The sequence below is a fragment of the Balaenoptera ricei genome, chromosome 11, assembly GCF_028023285.1.
Source record: "Balaenoptera ricei isolate mBalRic1 chromosome 11, mBalRic1.hap2, whole genome shotgun sequence".
Taxonomy (NCBI): Eukaryota; Metazoa; Chordata; class Mammalia; order Artiodactyla; family Balaenopteridae; genus Balaenoptera; species Balaenoptera ricei.
This window is the reverse complement of record NC_082649.1, coordinates 93,799,941-93,815,550: the sequence shown is the minus strand read 5'-3', so window position 1 is coordinate 93,815,550 and position 15,610 is coordinate 93,799,941. Positions and strand designations below refer to the sequence as shown.

Sequence of the window (15,610 nt, the reverse complement as noted above, 5' to 3'; positions counted from 1 at the left end):
TTAATGGCTCCCTATAATTCTAGGAGCCTAGGTTTTTATTAAGGATTCTGTTATTTCTATATTTTGATGTTTTTGTTTGTAATAGATCAACTTCAACCTCATCTGCCTCAAGTACCTTCTGTCTAGAAACTAAAAGTAAACAAAATTATCAACTTTATTCAGTTAGTTGGCTTAATTGCTCAATTAATCCAAATGATTCCACTGCTTTGGTGGCGACTAGAGGCCTCTCCTGAGAAGTAAAGTACTTGCGCCTTTGTGAAAAGTCATCCTTGTTTTAAATGTCTGCTATTGCCTACACCCTGATCGCTGGATAAATATACAAGAAAACAAGAAATGATTTATGTTTATGGCTATTCTGCCTACACAATAGCAAAGCTATAAAAATTGAAGATTCAATCTTTCATTTAGATGATTGGTTTAATATAGATAAGGCCAGTGTAAATATGATTTAAATTTCTAAAGCCTTGAAAAACCAAAGTAAGGACATACGAACATATTTTTTAAATTGCTCACATGTTAACATTAAATCAGTATTTTTGAATCCATACCCACTGAGATAACTATAATACAACCATATAAGATCAGAATGTAAACATTTAAAAATGTTGCTTCTTATACTTTTACTGTAAACTCATTTGTAGGCAGTTGATTAGTTAAATTTGAAATTAAAAATCACTTAAGTAGCGTTTGGCAAAGTCAAAACATAAGCTCTAGGGAGAACATTAATAAAAAGTGGTGCTTGATCACAAATTTTGTTCCACTAAAACTTGGTTTATATCGATATTTTGTAATTGAGATTAATAATCTTTTATTCAAATGTTAAAGGCCATCATTAAAAAGTCTACAAGTAACAAATGTTGGAGAGAGTGTGGAGAAAGGGGAACCCTCTTGCACTGTTGGGAATGTAAATTGGTGCAGCCACTACGAAAAACATTATGGAAGTTCCTCAAAAAACCAAAAATAGAGTTGCCATATGATCCAGCAATCCCACTCCTGAGCACATACCCAGACAAAACTATAATTCGGAAAGATACATGCACCCCCTATGTTCATAGCAGCACTATTTACAATAAATAGCCAAGACATGGAAACAACCTAAATGTCCGTTGACAGATGAATGGATAAAGAAGATGTGGTACATATATACAATGGAATACTAATCAGCCATAAAAAAAGAATGAAATAATGCCATTTGCAGCAACAAGGATGGACCTAGAGATTATTATACTAAGTGAAGTAAGTCAGAAAGAGAAAGACAAATACCATATGATATCACTTATATGTGAAATCTAAAAATACGATACAAAACATATCTATGAAACAAAAACAGACTCACAGACATAGAGAACAGACTTGTGGTTGCCAAGGGGGAGGGGAGAGTGGGGGAAGGATGGATTGGGAGTTTGGGATTAGCAGATGCAATCTATTATATACAGGATAAACAACAAGGTCCTACTGTACAGCACAGGGAACTATATTCAATATCCTGTGTTAAACCATAATGGGAAAGAATATGAAAAAGAATATATATACGTATAACTGAGTCGCTCTGCTGTACAGCAGAAATTAATACAACATTGTAAATCAACAATACTTCAAAAAAATTTTCAAAAATCTTTTATTCAAATGTTAAAGGTTTGCCTTTTGATTCTTAGGATTCCACATCTCAAAAAAGAATTAGGGCTAACAAGTCAGTATATTAGAAAGTATTACTCAACACTGGACACAGTCAAATAATTTTTCCTTTTGTGTTGTTCTAACAATGTCAATCCTTTCCTAAAATAGGAATTCTAAAATTTTTCACTTCTGAATTCTACATATGATTGCTTTTGTTCACTTACCCACTTAATTATGCTTCTCCGTTATCAGAAAAAAATAGAGGAAAATGGTGAAATTTCTTCTCTGCCAATGAGAAAATAATGGTAATATCTTTCTTATTTTTCACACTTTTCAGAAATTATAGGATGTTCAGCTGAGATTATGTCTTTCTCGTAACTTAAAAACCAGCAGCCCATGGAGTAAACTTGGTCCATGGATGTGTGGACCATATTGTATTAACATTAAAATTTTAAAAAGGTGCTGATGGTTAAAAATTAAGATAGTTCAAATTAAATTCCTTATTTCTAGTTTCCCTTGAAAAATGAGATGGTGGGGAGGCAACGGACCTGCATCTCCATTTGGTGGCAAAAATATGCTAGAATTGAGTGGCGGGTGTCTCCCTTGGATGGGGCACACACTGAAGTCCCCACCATTCCCCTTTAAATTACACCTGGCCAGCTTTTGGATTCATTTACATTAGGGAAATCAACCTATCTGTTTAATACATTGTGAGCGAGGTAGCAGGGAGAAATAAAACTGTGAGAACACAGCACCCATGGGGAGAAAAAGTGCTAATACTGATAGTTTGGGTCATGCCTGGTGACACTGGAGGTGGAGGTGATAAATACCAAGACTTGAGTAATGATGGGGAGTTCCCTCGCTTTAAAGATACCTTTAGTGCCACATAAATGTTGAGGCAATATTTGAACCCCATTAATCAAGTCAGAAGAAAAAACAAAAATTGAAGAGAGAGAAGCTTTGCGGTAAGCTAAGTGGTAGAAAGAGTCAATTAAATTCACTTATTAAAAATAATTCTTGGGCTTCCCTGGTGGCGCAGTGGTTGAGAATCTGCCTGCTAATGCAGGGGACACGGGTTCCAGCCCTGGTCTGGGGAGATCCCACATGCCACGGAGCAACTAGGCCCGTGAGCCACAACTACTGAGCCTGCACGACTGGAGCCTGGGCTCCGCAACAAGAGAGGCCGCGATAGTGAGAGGCCGGCGCACCGCGATGAAGAGTGGCCCCCGCTCGCCGCAACTAGAGAAAGCCCTCACACAGAAACAAAGACCCAACACAGTCAAAAATAAATAAATTAATTAATTAAATAAAAATAATTCTTGATATTGATATATCATTTTCCCAAAGTTAATTTAATCAACTTACAGCAATGATTAAGGTATAGCAGTAGTAAACAATCATTAATACTGTTCAAAATGTTAGGCTGTCCCTTTTCTTCTAGGCACATAGTAAGACTGTATTTCCCTGCTGGGTTGAATTTGGGCAGAGCCATGTGACTTGTTTTGGCCATTGAAACATGAGTGAAAAAGAAGTGTTTCACTTCTGGGCAGAAGCTTTAAGAGCCCATGCATGTTTAGCCACCCTCTTTTCCTTCTGCAATTCGAATGTTCCAGAGAGTGCTATTCTATCAGCCTGTACTTTAGAGGGCAGCAAAGCCCCCAGCAGACCCCTGGTGCATGTGCAGTGTGGATGAGAAATTTCCTTTTGTTGTTTTAAGATACTGCAGGCTGCTTGTGACAGTAGCAAAGCTTATTTGCCGCTCCTGGATTTTGATCTACCATGTTGCTCGAGCTTCATTCATTCACGGTTTTTGACATGTCTGTCTCTTATCCATATTATTAAAAATTTTTTTTCTTTATATCATGGTTATATTAAAACTTTAAAAATGTAGCCTTAATCTAAGCAATACATGTGGTACATAAAGTAAGAAACTGTGCTCTCAAGTTCCAACTTGGACTCCAGATTTAAATGCCATGCCAATAATTTGTAAACTATACTGCTTTCTTGATATGATAGAAATCAGAGAGAGATGTATATTACAAATTTAATATATGTGAATACACCATCTATAAATCATATCAGGTTTGTTTGCAAAAATCATTAATATGGACATCATCAGTGTAATGATCTACTTTGCATATGCAAATCCAAAGGTGTACAGGTATAAAGGTGATACATGCACATTTTTACAGCCTTCCCCAATTGCATCTTTGAGTACTTGACCTTTAGCATCCATTAAAATCATTATTATAGAGCGGGTAAACGTGATCTGATGTGTGACATGGACTCATGCGCAATTACTATCTTCCAACAGATTGAGTAGATTACGGAAAGGGGTCGCGGATATATTTTATGGAGGTGACGGCCAAGAAAAGGTCTTAAGAGATACCTGCCATTTGTCACAATATGACCTAAAACCCCAACAACCCCTGTAATTACACTGTATAAACAACATGCCTTCTAAACGTAATTCCCTTACAATAGGAAACACACAGGTGACGAGTTTAGATATCAGAAAGAAAAAAAAAAACTTTTCAAAAAAAGTTTCTTTTTGGAACTGTTTCACAAAGACATGATTAAAATGATCAAAACCATCCTATTTGAGAATGAGTTTTGGAATTAGAGACATTTAGCTCCAAAAAAGGAGAGACTAACGAGAGACATACTAGCCACTGCCAAATATCTGAGGGGTTGTCATCGCAAAGAAGAACTGGATTTACTTGTTTATACAAAAAGGAGGTAGGATGGAGAAAAGTGGGCAAACTTACCAATAAATTTTAGGCTAAAATTAAGAAAGATGATTTCTAGTTGCTCATCTTTGGGCAGTTCCAACAGCCTTCAAGAGGGATCATGTGACCTCTCTGTGCAGGAAGGGCTTTCTAGAATCTTAATATCAAGAAGGATTATAAAGACCAACTAATTTACCACCCTTTTCCAAAGCTTCAGTTCTTTGATTAACAGTTAGTTCACGAAGAGCAGAGAGTAAATTCTTCCCTCTAGGACTATTAATAACAGACCTATAAGTTATTGCAGGTTAATCAAATATTAAAAATATTTCAAGATAATACCTTTCATTTTCTCTTAATATGTCCCTTCCTTTCTTCCAGGTGTAGACAGGTTTCGGAGAAGCTTTCGGCTTACACTCAATGACAACTTCACCTCCCACTTTGACAAGAGTTACTTTTTTTAAGAGGGTTCTTGAAAAATCCGGGCCCACAGCTGGAAGAGAATATAGAAAATAGAATAATTAATTATTATGGAAGAAAAAACTCACTAGATCATTCTTTATAGCTTTTTTCTTTCTGTAATGGACTTATTGCTGTCTTGGGCATCAAAGGGAGGAAGTTACATTTTTTTTCTGAAGTAAAGGGCGTAGCACTGGAAGTTTTGATAGATTATGAAAAGCTGAGCTGTAATTTGTATATGGTAAAATATACCAGTTGTAAGTGCATACAGCTTGATGCATTTGGTATACTCCAACATGAAGGTCAAAATATAGAACATTCTATCACTTTATTGAGTGATTCTTTAAAAAAATTATTCCATGTTCAAATGAAGATAAATTTAAAAATTTCAGGGAAGCAAAAGGGAGAGACAAAACAAAAACCCATAAGGTATTTTTCTGACTGTGTAGATTAAAGCTTCCCTTCATTGATAGTTACCACCTCTGCTCTTTTCCATAGCACTCTGTGCATGTCTCCATCAGAAGATGTGCTGAAATGTCTATAGCATCACCATCTGTAAAGCTTCTCCTTAAAATCAACGACTTTGTTCAGCTTTCCACTACTACTGCCAAATGCAATGCTTGGTTCTTGCTGGATAAATTGTGACTTGCTCTTACAAAACTCTATTCCATCCTCACTACCAGTATTCTAAAAATTCATTCATGTTGACACCAAATATATAGTTATGTGGATATAATATTAAATAATTCTTTCTTTCCTAAAACAAAAGATATACACCTGTATCCTTACAGAAATATAGAAGGGGCCTTTCCGAAAAATCTCTATTTTCTTCTGCATTAATTGAATTAACATGTTTTAGGATATGTTGTGAGCACAGATTCATCTCCTGGAATCTTAATTTTATCATATTTAAAATCCCTAACTCACTGCCATTTGACCTGATGGAATTTAAGATTTTGTACCATGCTGAATGAGAAATTTAAATGCTAACCACAAATTACTTAAAAGAGGACAGGTAGTGAGTGTGTATGTATACAGGTGGGGAGGACGGGGGTCAGTTTTTTTAAACGTACCCAAACCGTAAGCTGGTGATTAAAAAAAATAAAATCAGGCTTCAGCAGAAGCAAGGGAAACCTTTATTAAATGCTTTTGTCATAGAAATACTTTTTGTCTAGAAAGAAAGAAAGATGGAAAGGTTACTTTTTAATGGGGTGATGCAATGTACACATGGGGCTGGTTTTACTATGTGAAGATTAAACTAAATAAATGAATCTAGCAGGCAATTGATACTTCAATCTATGTTCCTTGGATTCATGAGGGGAATCTATAATTCAAAGAGTAATTCCATAATGATAAATGAAATTAATAAGTAGAGTGCAAGTACAAATGTTTTTGCTACAATTAGATAAATGCATTCCTTGTATGATCTGCAAAATCACATAATAAAAATTATAGGGTTCTGAAAAAGATAAGGTCAGGAGAGACATACTCGATATTTATGTAACAGGAATACTAACAGAAACAATTATCATTCTAGTAAATATGTTAGCATGACTAAAAAGACAGATTAAATTTCTAATAGACAAATACTACAAAAAATACACGACTTCAGTGTGTGTGTGTGTGTATGAAGACAGCTTGATGAAACAAGGAAGCTGGAAGAGAGAAGAGTTGAGATTGGTAAAGTATAAAACAAGTACAAAGTGCAGAAGAGAACCGCGCTCTGAACATCGCTATGTTAGAGTACGTGACCAAACTCAGCCAAGAGGAAAATGTGGGCTGAATGGGAGTCACGGTCAGTGTGCTTTCCGCCTTGACTAGCTGTGTTGACCTGAGTTAGTGGGCCTTGTTCTCGGTTGCTGGAACTAGTGCCATACATGGACAAAGCCAGCATCTGCTATACTGACCTCACTTCCTCATTTACCACTCCCACACATGCTCATTTTCAACACAGAAAAGTTACTTTTTTTTTTTTCTTTTTGGCCTCACCGCATGGCATGCGGGATCTTAGTTCCCCGACTAGGGATGGAATCCGTGCCCCGTGCAGTGGAAGCACGGAGTCTTAACCACTGGACCGCCAGGGAAGTCCCACAGAAATGTTCTTGTAGCAGAAAAGACTCACTCCCATCTTATGGAAACACCTGAACTGACACATTAATGTAAAAAAAAAAAAAAAAATCAAGTTTCTAGAAGATTTTTAAAAAGGGTATTGTGTGAAATAGAGTTACAAATCTGTAACATATAAAAATCCCTTCTTAAAACTATATCTTTCTACACACATATTTTTATCACTTTAGGCAGACATTTTTCATCTGTTCAACAGGAATTCTGCAGTTGCATTTGAAAGGAGTTACATAAATCAAACCATGCACAACACATGGGTGTATTTGTCAAAAAACTATGTATTGCGTTTATGCTTTGAAATAGCATGCTATCAGACACACAGAAGGCAGAAAACACACACTCCAGTGTCAAAAGAATTTGTACTGTACTATGTATGTGCATATTATCTTCTGGATATCCTAGAGATAAGACTGCCTTTGAATGTCTTTCACTAATAAAAATGGAATTATAAATTTAAATCTTTTCTCTTTGTCTACTTCGTTTGCTTAATTTATTTCTAGTGTTATCTAACTCTGCAAATCTACCAGTTGCCACCATAAGCTGCAATGCTTCCTAAGGCAAAATTGTTAGACCTTCATCTGTTTTTGAATACTTGACCCATTACTGGGTGTCTTAATACTCTGCCATTTTGTGACCATCTTTCACACTTGAGATACCCTAAAGCTTATGGGATGACGCTCTTTCATGTCTGTACCCTATATTTCTTCTGATTACTAACCATTGGCTCAGGAGAGGCTTGAAGGCAAAGTAAAAGGACCCTGTTAATTTGACATTCACAGAGAATCAGGTTTTAAAAGTTATTGGTAAGGTCCCAATAGGGCACTGTTAGAATCCAACCTTTGCTGGCACTGGAAAAAGTGAGTGCACTTTGAAGGTGAGATTTCAGTGGGTTCCTAGTAGTTCAGAAAAGATAAAACCAATTGTCAAATGACCCACTTGAGTCTGAGAGTAGCACCAATCCTGGGAGATCCTCTTTTGCTAAATCTAATACACTTCGAGGACAATATTTCTTACATGGACGACTAGGGGGCACTGCTCTCCCAGTGTTGGAATAAGCCATGCTACAGGACCTCTTCCCTGTGGGAAATCAACTTTTTATTATTTATCAATGATCTTTAATTCATTAACATTACATTACCTAGGAGAAGCATCATCTGGCTGAGAGAAGCCTTCTATGCAATTCTCAGCTGTTTGTTTTTACTTAATTAAATGGCTCTTGGTCACATGTCAAGGCTATTGTAAGTGGCCAACAGAACCCTTGAAAACTGAAGTTGTGCCTTAGGATCATTCCTCAAGAGAGATAGTAAGAATGCTAACTCCTTAATGGGATGTGCAGTGGCAGTCCCATCTGGGAAATAGATGGGTGTGATGTGTTACTCTATTATTGAACGGGAAAGGATAATTATGTGTGCCTCTTCTATCAGAGTCTGTAGACACAACACTGGGAACACAGCCAGTTGATGGAGACTATTAAGGATGGCTCTTTTAGAAGTTCAGAATTTCATATTATTCTAACTTTTATTTATTATCTTTATTACCTCATCATTCCATAAAAATAAACCCAGAGTACATATATTCATCCAAGTATTTCCACCACTGAAGAGATAGTGCTAGTATCAGATATTAAAACCCCAAACTTCTCCTGGTTGCTGGGTAGGTAACTAGAAAGCTGGCTATACTGGAAATATTCTTCGTTCTAGGTCCATCATTTCAGAATGGCTGATGCAAAATCAGCCTCTCTGATTTGGGATGATATGCACAAGGAGACTGTCAAGAAATGCTGAAGTAAGAGTTTTCTGTTCTAACATCAACATAATGTGTTCCTTCTAAGTCTCTAATACTCTGCCCTGCTGGTTTTGGTCTAATTCACTGAACGTCCCGTTTCCCAGGGCTCCTCCTACCATGGTAGCTCTTGTTTATGGGCTCCTGCTCTTTTGGGAAAGTTATTATAAAACCAAACAAATTATATTTACAGTCACAAGGTTGCTTTGCAGATTAAATAAAATACATGTATTTGTACATAAAGTACTTAGTTCAATATTTTCCCAGAGTAAGTCCTTTATACCAACTCTTCCCCTCTGCTATTTCTACTATCACCACCACCATTTTTAGAGCATTTTAAGCTGAAAAGCTTAAAGAAATATAGTTTTGTTTGAAAACAGAAAAAAAACTTTTTATTTTGAAATAATTATAGATTCACAGGAAGTTGCAAAGATAATACAGAGAGGTCCTGTGTATCCTTTACTCAGTTTCTCTCAGTGGTTACAGCTTATGTGACCATAGTACAACATCAAAACAAGGAAATTGATCATGGGTACAGGGTGTAGAGTTCTATGTTATTTTATGAAATACTTCCATGTTTGTACCTTCCACTGAAAGAAAGATACAGAATGCTTCCATCACCACAAAGATCTCTCTCATGCTACCTTTTTAGAGGCACATCCAACCCCCTCCTGTCTGTCCTCTCTATGCCTAGAATCCACCAATTTGTTCTGCAGCTCTATGGTTTTGAGAATATATATATATATATGTATATATATATATATACATATATATATATATATATATATATATGTAAAATCATACATTATGTGATCTTATGGGATTTCTTTTTTTCAGTCAGCGTAATGCTCTTGAGATCCACCCAGGTTGCTAGGTGAGTTCTTTTCTATTGCTAAGTAGTCATATCTTATATCTCACCCATTCTGGTATGGATGAGAAATTCATCTTTACCGTTGGCATTTCAGGCACTGTGATAACTGACAAATGCTTTTAAGCACAGGATCCATTTCAGGATCTTTCAACACTTTCTCTGTCAACAGGTAGGATGCAGATTAGCCCTTTTTTCTTTTTATAAAGGTTTGAAAGCCAAACATTAATTGTGTAGACATAGGTGGAATCTTTCTTATTCAAAGAAAAAGATTTTAAAGCCATTTTAGAACGTCATTTCTTACACAATAATTAACATGTTGATTGAAAATCATTCTTACATGTTTTAAAAGCTTTAGCTGCTAAACCCCTATTAACCTCCCTTGAGCTACCCTATCTGTATGACGATCATAAGACTATGCGTTTTTAAATATCTGGAAGCACTTGACCTTGCTATATCAGTCCAAATTAGTGACATTCCATTATACTTGGCACAGCGTCCTAAACACTCCCACGTATTTGTGTCCTTGGTTAAACAAGTAGTGTATGGCAGTACAATGCCACATTGGGTTACGAGCAGCTTTGTCATGAGATCGAAATCTTTGTTGAATTTTATGTATTTAAAAAAAATTTTTTTTTGCTGTGTTGGGTCTGTTGCTGCGCACGGGCATTTTTCTCCAGTTGCGGCGAGCAGGGGCTACTCTTCATTGCAGTGCACGGGCTTCTCATTGCGTGGCTTCTCTTGTTGCGGAGCATGGGCTCTAGGCGCGCGGGCTCAGTAGTTGTGGCGCGCGGGCTTAGTTGCTCCGCAGCATGTGGGATCCTCCTAGACCAGGCCACGAACCTGTGTCCCCTGCATTGGCAGGCAGATTCTTAACCACTGCGCCAGCAGGGAAGCCCCTATTTGTTGACTTAACAGAAGAGAGTAATTAGACTGTGAGAATTCTGGAATTCCAGTGGTTAAGAAATGGTAGTACTTGTTATTAGCAATTATTAGCTCATCAGTTCCTTGAAGGCAGAGACTATGAATTATGGATCTCGGACTTAGCACAGGCTTTGGCTGGATATCACAGCCCTTTCTTTTATTCAAGTGGGGTTGTAAATGGCTTCTTGAACTCCCTGGCTTATGTACAGGACACTTTGTCCTCTCTGGACCTCAGTCAAATGAAGCAGAATTACCCAAGAAACAATATGGGCTGTTGATACGGTTGTCCCTTGGCATCTCCTATCCACAGGGAGATTGGCTCCAGGACCCTGAAGGTACCAAAATCCACAGATACTATAGTCCCTCATTTGAATAGCATAGTGCAAGGAATACAGCCAGCTCCCCATAACTGGCGGATGCAGAGTGCTGGCTGTATTCTCACACCACGTGAACTGGTGTGATGGTAGATGTTTAACAACTGGCTCTCCAAGCAAAACAAAACACCAAAGAACTTGGTTTTCGGTGCTTGCCAATTTCTGTGGTCCAAATACTCCCATCAGGGCCGAGTTCAGGCTACCAACAAGAAGTCACTGAACGCTGAACTGAGAAGGATACATAAACTCAGCTCCTGCCAATATGAACTAGTTCCGGCACATAATATCATTTCCCTGCTTCCCTAAAGCACATATTTAGGGGAAGGTTACAGGGCAAGTGGGCCCTGGGAGTTCAGCTTTCCCCAGGTTTGGGTCTTTCTCTGAGGCAACACAACTGTCTCCCCTTTCCTCCCAGGTACTCCCAGACAACTCAGTGGTGAGAAGACAGGAACTTCAATTGCCTTCCAATTCCTTTGATTGGTTCATTCTGTTTAAAGAATCTGTATCCTGACACTTCGTGAGTGACAATAACACAGCAGTTTTAAGGGCTTCAGCTACACGTGCCCTGACCTAGACATGCGGGCTCAAGAGAAACATACTGCAATGTGGACAAGCGATGTTTATATAGCCCAGCAGTGACTGATCTCTTGCTTATCATGTTTCTTCAATAAGGCACTTAACTGAAGGAGTTTTTTGTTTTGTTTTTTTGTTTGTTGCTTTTTTTTTTTTTTTGCCTTTGTGCTATGCTTATTTTCAACCACATTCAAAAGGCTTTATTAAAAGCAACGTGCCTCATACTAAGTACAAATGAATTTCTTCAGGAGCCTAGAAGAGCCAATGTCTGCTCAAGTTGGGAAAAAAAAGCTGGAATGTTGTTGGTACAAACGCTCTGTTTCTAGAAGAAATTGTCTCACATGATTAATAGAGCTTTTGTCAATACTAGGTTCAATCATGGAAGCATGGATTAATTGGAAGTAGAGTGGTTATACCAACAAATCTTTATTCCTCCCTCCAACTCCTACTTGCTTTTACAAGTTAGCTACTCCGCTGGGATGGCTTAAGAGTGGATAACAAAGGGTTCTATAGAGCAGATCTTAGATGAGGGCACCTAAATTTAACTGATCATAAGAATCACTTGGAGGACCTCCTCAACTCTACCCACCACGAAAGGGGACCTGATAATTTAAATTTTACTATTTTTGCCACTAAAACAGTGATCCTCAGAGCAGAAGCATTGGTGATCACCTGGGAGCTTGTTAAAAATGCAGACTCTCAGGCCCCACCCCAGATCTGAAATCAGAATCTGAGTTTAACAAGACCCCCAAGTAGTTTAAAAATGCATCAAAGTTTGAAACTCACTGCTAAATCTTTGTGAACACCAATTCTAATACTCCCTGGGTCAGGCTACTAAAAGAGAATCAATTTGCTGCCAGAAAGTAGTGGAGAGAAAAAATATTTCATTTATTTATTTATTCAGTAATTCATAGAGACTTGTAGCAGATAATGGTAAAAGACATAAAGTAATAAATACATTTAAAATATGGCTGATGTCAAACATAGGAAAGGTAGGAAACTATCTTACTAGACTTAGTACAATAAAGTGAGCTACTCTGAAGCCAAAACACAAGTCAACGTGATGGGCAGAGGGAAAAAGAATATATTTCTTTCTAACTAATAAAAAACAAACAAAAACAGTAAACCAAACCAAACCAAACCATATAATTTTTTAGAAGACAAACTTTCCTCCTGATTCTACACCTTAACAATCTATTGGAAATCCCTTTATGTAAAGGACTAAGGACTTTGGAATGGATAATGCCTTCATAGCACTTTTACAGAAAACTCAGACTTCGGTGGAAGGATAGTACATCCGGCGCTCAGTATCCATAGCTTCCGAAATCTACAGTTGGTTGAATCCAACAACACTGAATTTGCAGATGCAGTAGGCCAACAGTACATGGGATTAAGACTCAGTGATGCCTTGGGCTGCATTCCTGAGTTATATTTTAAACTCTAACTCACTGAAGGCATTTCTTTGGGGGAAATGACATAAGGAATTGTCATAATATTTATCCTTCAGATTTCAAAGTCTCCCTTCAGTTGGCTTTAAGCCACTGAAGGGAGACGCCAAGAACATCTAAGTATATCCTCACATGGCAGCCAAAGTCACTCTGTGGGCCTAATTCTAACTCACCATCTTGGTAAAATGGGGCCTTTAAGACATGGTTGGAATCTCTGATGCTTGATATTTCTCTTCTGCAGAAGGACTTTAGTTTCAGAGTCCTGATCCAAATCAGAAGGTTTGCCAGGTAGACCATATTCAACTTAAACAAACAAACAACAACAACAACAAAAAACCCTCTGTTCAGGCTAGACTTCCTATCTTAGGATCGTGGTTCTCCAAGTGCGGCATTGGACCGGCGGCGTCAGCATCACCTGGGAACTTGTTAGAAATGCACATCCTCAGGCCCCACCCCAGAACCACTGTGTCAGAAACTCTGGAGGCAGCGCTCAGCAAGCTGTGTTTTAACAAGTCCTCCAAGTGATTCTGATGCGTGGTAAAGTTTGAGAATCAATACCATGGGAAAACTTAATTACCTTCTGATCTGATCAATTACAGCAGTAGTTCCCAAACTGTGCTGTCCATTGGAATCACACCTGGGCGGCTTTAAGGAATAAAGGGCCCCGGGGTCCCAGGCCCAGGGATTGAATTAGTTGGTAGGGAGGATGGTAGAGTATTGGGCTCTTAAAGAACTCCCCAGATGGCTGTCATATGCAGCACAATTTGAGAACCACTGAAATGGGGTTTTCTGGTGACTGTGCAGCTGTCTACATTATAAGCTTTTGGTATGGATACTAGTTAAAAACAGCAACAAACAAACAAACAAAACACATCTTACTATATTGCTACACTTTTAGATTTGCAGGAAGTTTTCACATGCGATCTCTTTTAGTTTTGACAGTGAGGAGTAGCACCCTCATTTTACTGATAAATGTAGGCTTAGCAACTTGTTAAAAGATACCAGATTTGCATTTGAGATCCAAGTGCATAGCTTCCCCTCTTCATGACGAGTTATGCAAAGCTCCTGCCTAGATGACATTTGGGTAAGAAAGGCGTCCGTCCTCTCATTGGATGCTGATCACACTCAACACATTTGACGATTTTGTAATCTGGCTCAATGAGGCAGTTGAGAAATCAGACTTAGACGCAGATGAGCACTTGTGGAAGTCCCTGTGAAATCATTTTTAGTTTAGCCTTAATGTTTTTCTAATTTGTGAGCCAATCATTTGGACAAATGCCAAATTAACCAGATAATTGCTCAAGCCTGCACCTCACTTTAATTGGACCATCAGTTCCTTAATGGCATTGGAATGTCCTGCCAGGACATTCTCGACCACACGGGCCAGGAGATGCTCTCCACCACATGGGCCAGGAGAATCCCCACGGTCCTGAACCATCAGACGGAAACTCCTCAGGGCGAAGCTACTTCTATCCCTTATACAGTCTTGGCAAAGTCAGGTCACATTCAAGACCACCTGAATGTGAAGACACCCACTTGCTCTTTGGGATAGTTCATCCCATTTCAAAATCAGAGATACTCTAGTGACACTGCTGGTTATGACCCAGGTAAACTGGACCCAGTACCCAAGCATCTTGCTCTAGCAAATCACTTGTCTTCTGTACAGAATTGTTGGTACCCTCACTCAGATTCTTTTTTCTGGCCCCAGCTGCTGCAAGCATTGGTTGTCTACCACCTCCAGCTGCCCCCTTCTCTGGGAAATTGACTGGGAGGTTTTGCTCCAGCTGCCCTGCCATTGCTACCACCACCTAAAGGGCAGTCCAATGAATAACTGATACAGAGATTTTTTAAAAAGGCCAGCCTCCTTGCCTCAGGTGGGAATAGCTCTGAGATGCAGTTTATACTCTAGACATCTCCCTCCAGGACGCGATATAGGCGAGACTTCACCTGAGACCATGTCCCTGCTCAGCTACCCTCCATGCCCTCCCTAGCTTGCATTCTCTTCCAGGTTTTTCCCAGAGGACACTCCTCCAGTGACTCGTAGGTACCTGAATCCCTGCCTCTGCTTTTGAGGGCTTAGGCATCCTCTATCTTTACCACACGATATATACAGAATGACATTAGTATTCTGTTGGAGCAGCACAGAAAATTTCAAGTTTAGCAATTCAGTCAGCATTCCCTAGTACCAATATGATCATCTACCTAAGTGGACACAAACATTAAACACGAATAGAAATATTTCATTAGAAAAGTTACTTTTAAATCAATAAAATACCTAGTTTGTTTTTTAAATTATATTTTTTATAAAAGACTCAAATTTCCCCAAGATTATAAGAGTCTATTCACTCTAACTCCAACATGCCTTCATGAGTGGAGAGAGAGATGCGACGATGGTATGACCCAGGGAATTGTGTAGCACCCCAGGGATGCCCACGAGCGTATGTCACACGAGTGAATCTCATCCATGACCTAGGCTAACACAGGAGAAAAAGTCTGGGAACAGTTGCCTTGAGGAATAATAAACTATCAGTTGCAATAGGTCAGTCACAAACACGGACATTTCTATTTGATGTACTCATACCAGGCCTACTCTAATATACTGACCTCAAGGTAAAAGTCTCTCTATGGCATTCACCCACCCGGTGAGTAAATCACCCAGCACCTAGGTTAATTATTTAGCAGTTTCAATCCATTAATTATAGATACGTTACATAT

The 15,610-nt window shown here is 38.5% G+C and overlaps 1 protein-coding gene across 4 annotated transcripts in view; it reads right to left on the bottom strand.

Moving 5' to 3' along the window:
* Positions 1 to 15,610, bottom strand: part of CNTN4 (contactin 4) — a 957,860-nt gene that overhangs the window by 132,094 nt on the left and 810,156 nt on the right. For all 4 annotated transcript variants that reach the window (XM_059937717.1, XM_059937718.1, XM_059937716.1 and 1 more), the window contains one exon: positions 4,686 to 4,836. In XM_059937717.1, the coding sequence (XP_059793700.1) occupies positions 4,686 to 4,836 (151 nt within the window). The remainder of the gene's footprint in view (positions 1 to 4,685; positions 4,837 to 15,610) is intronic.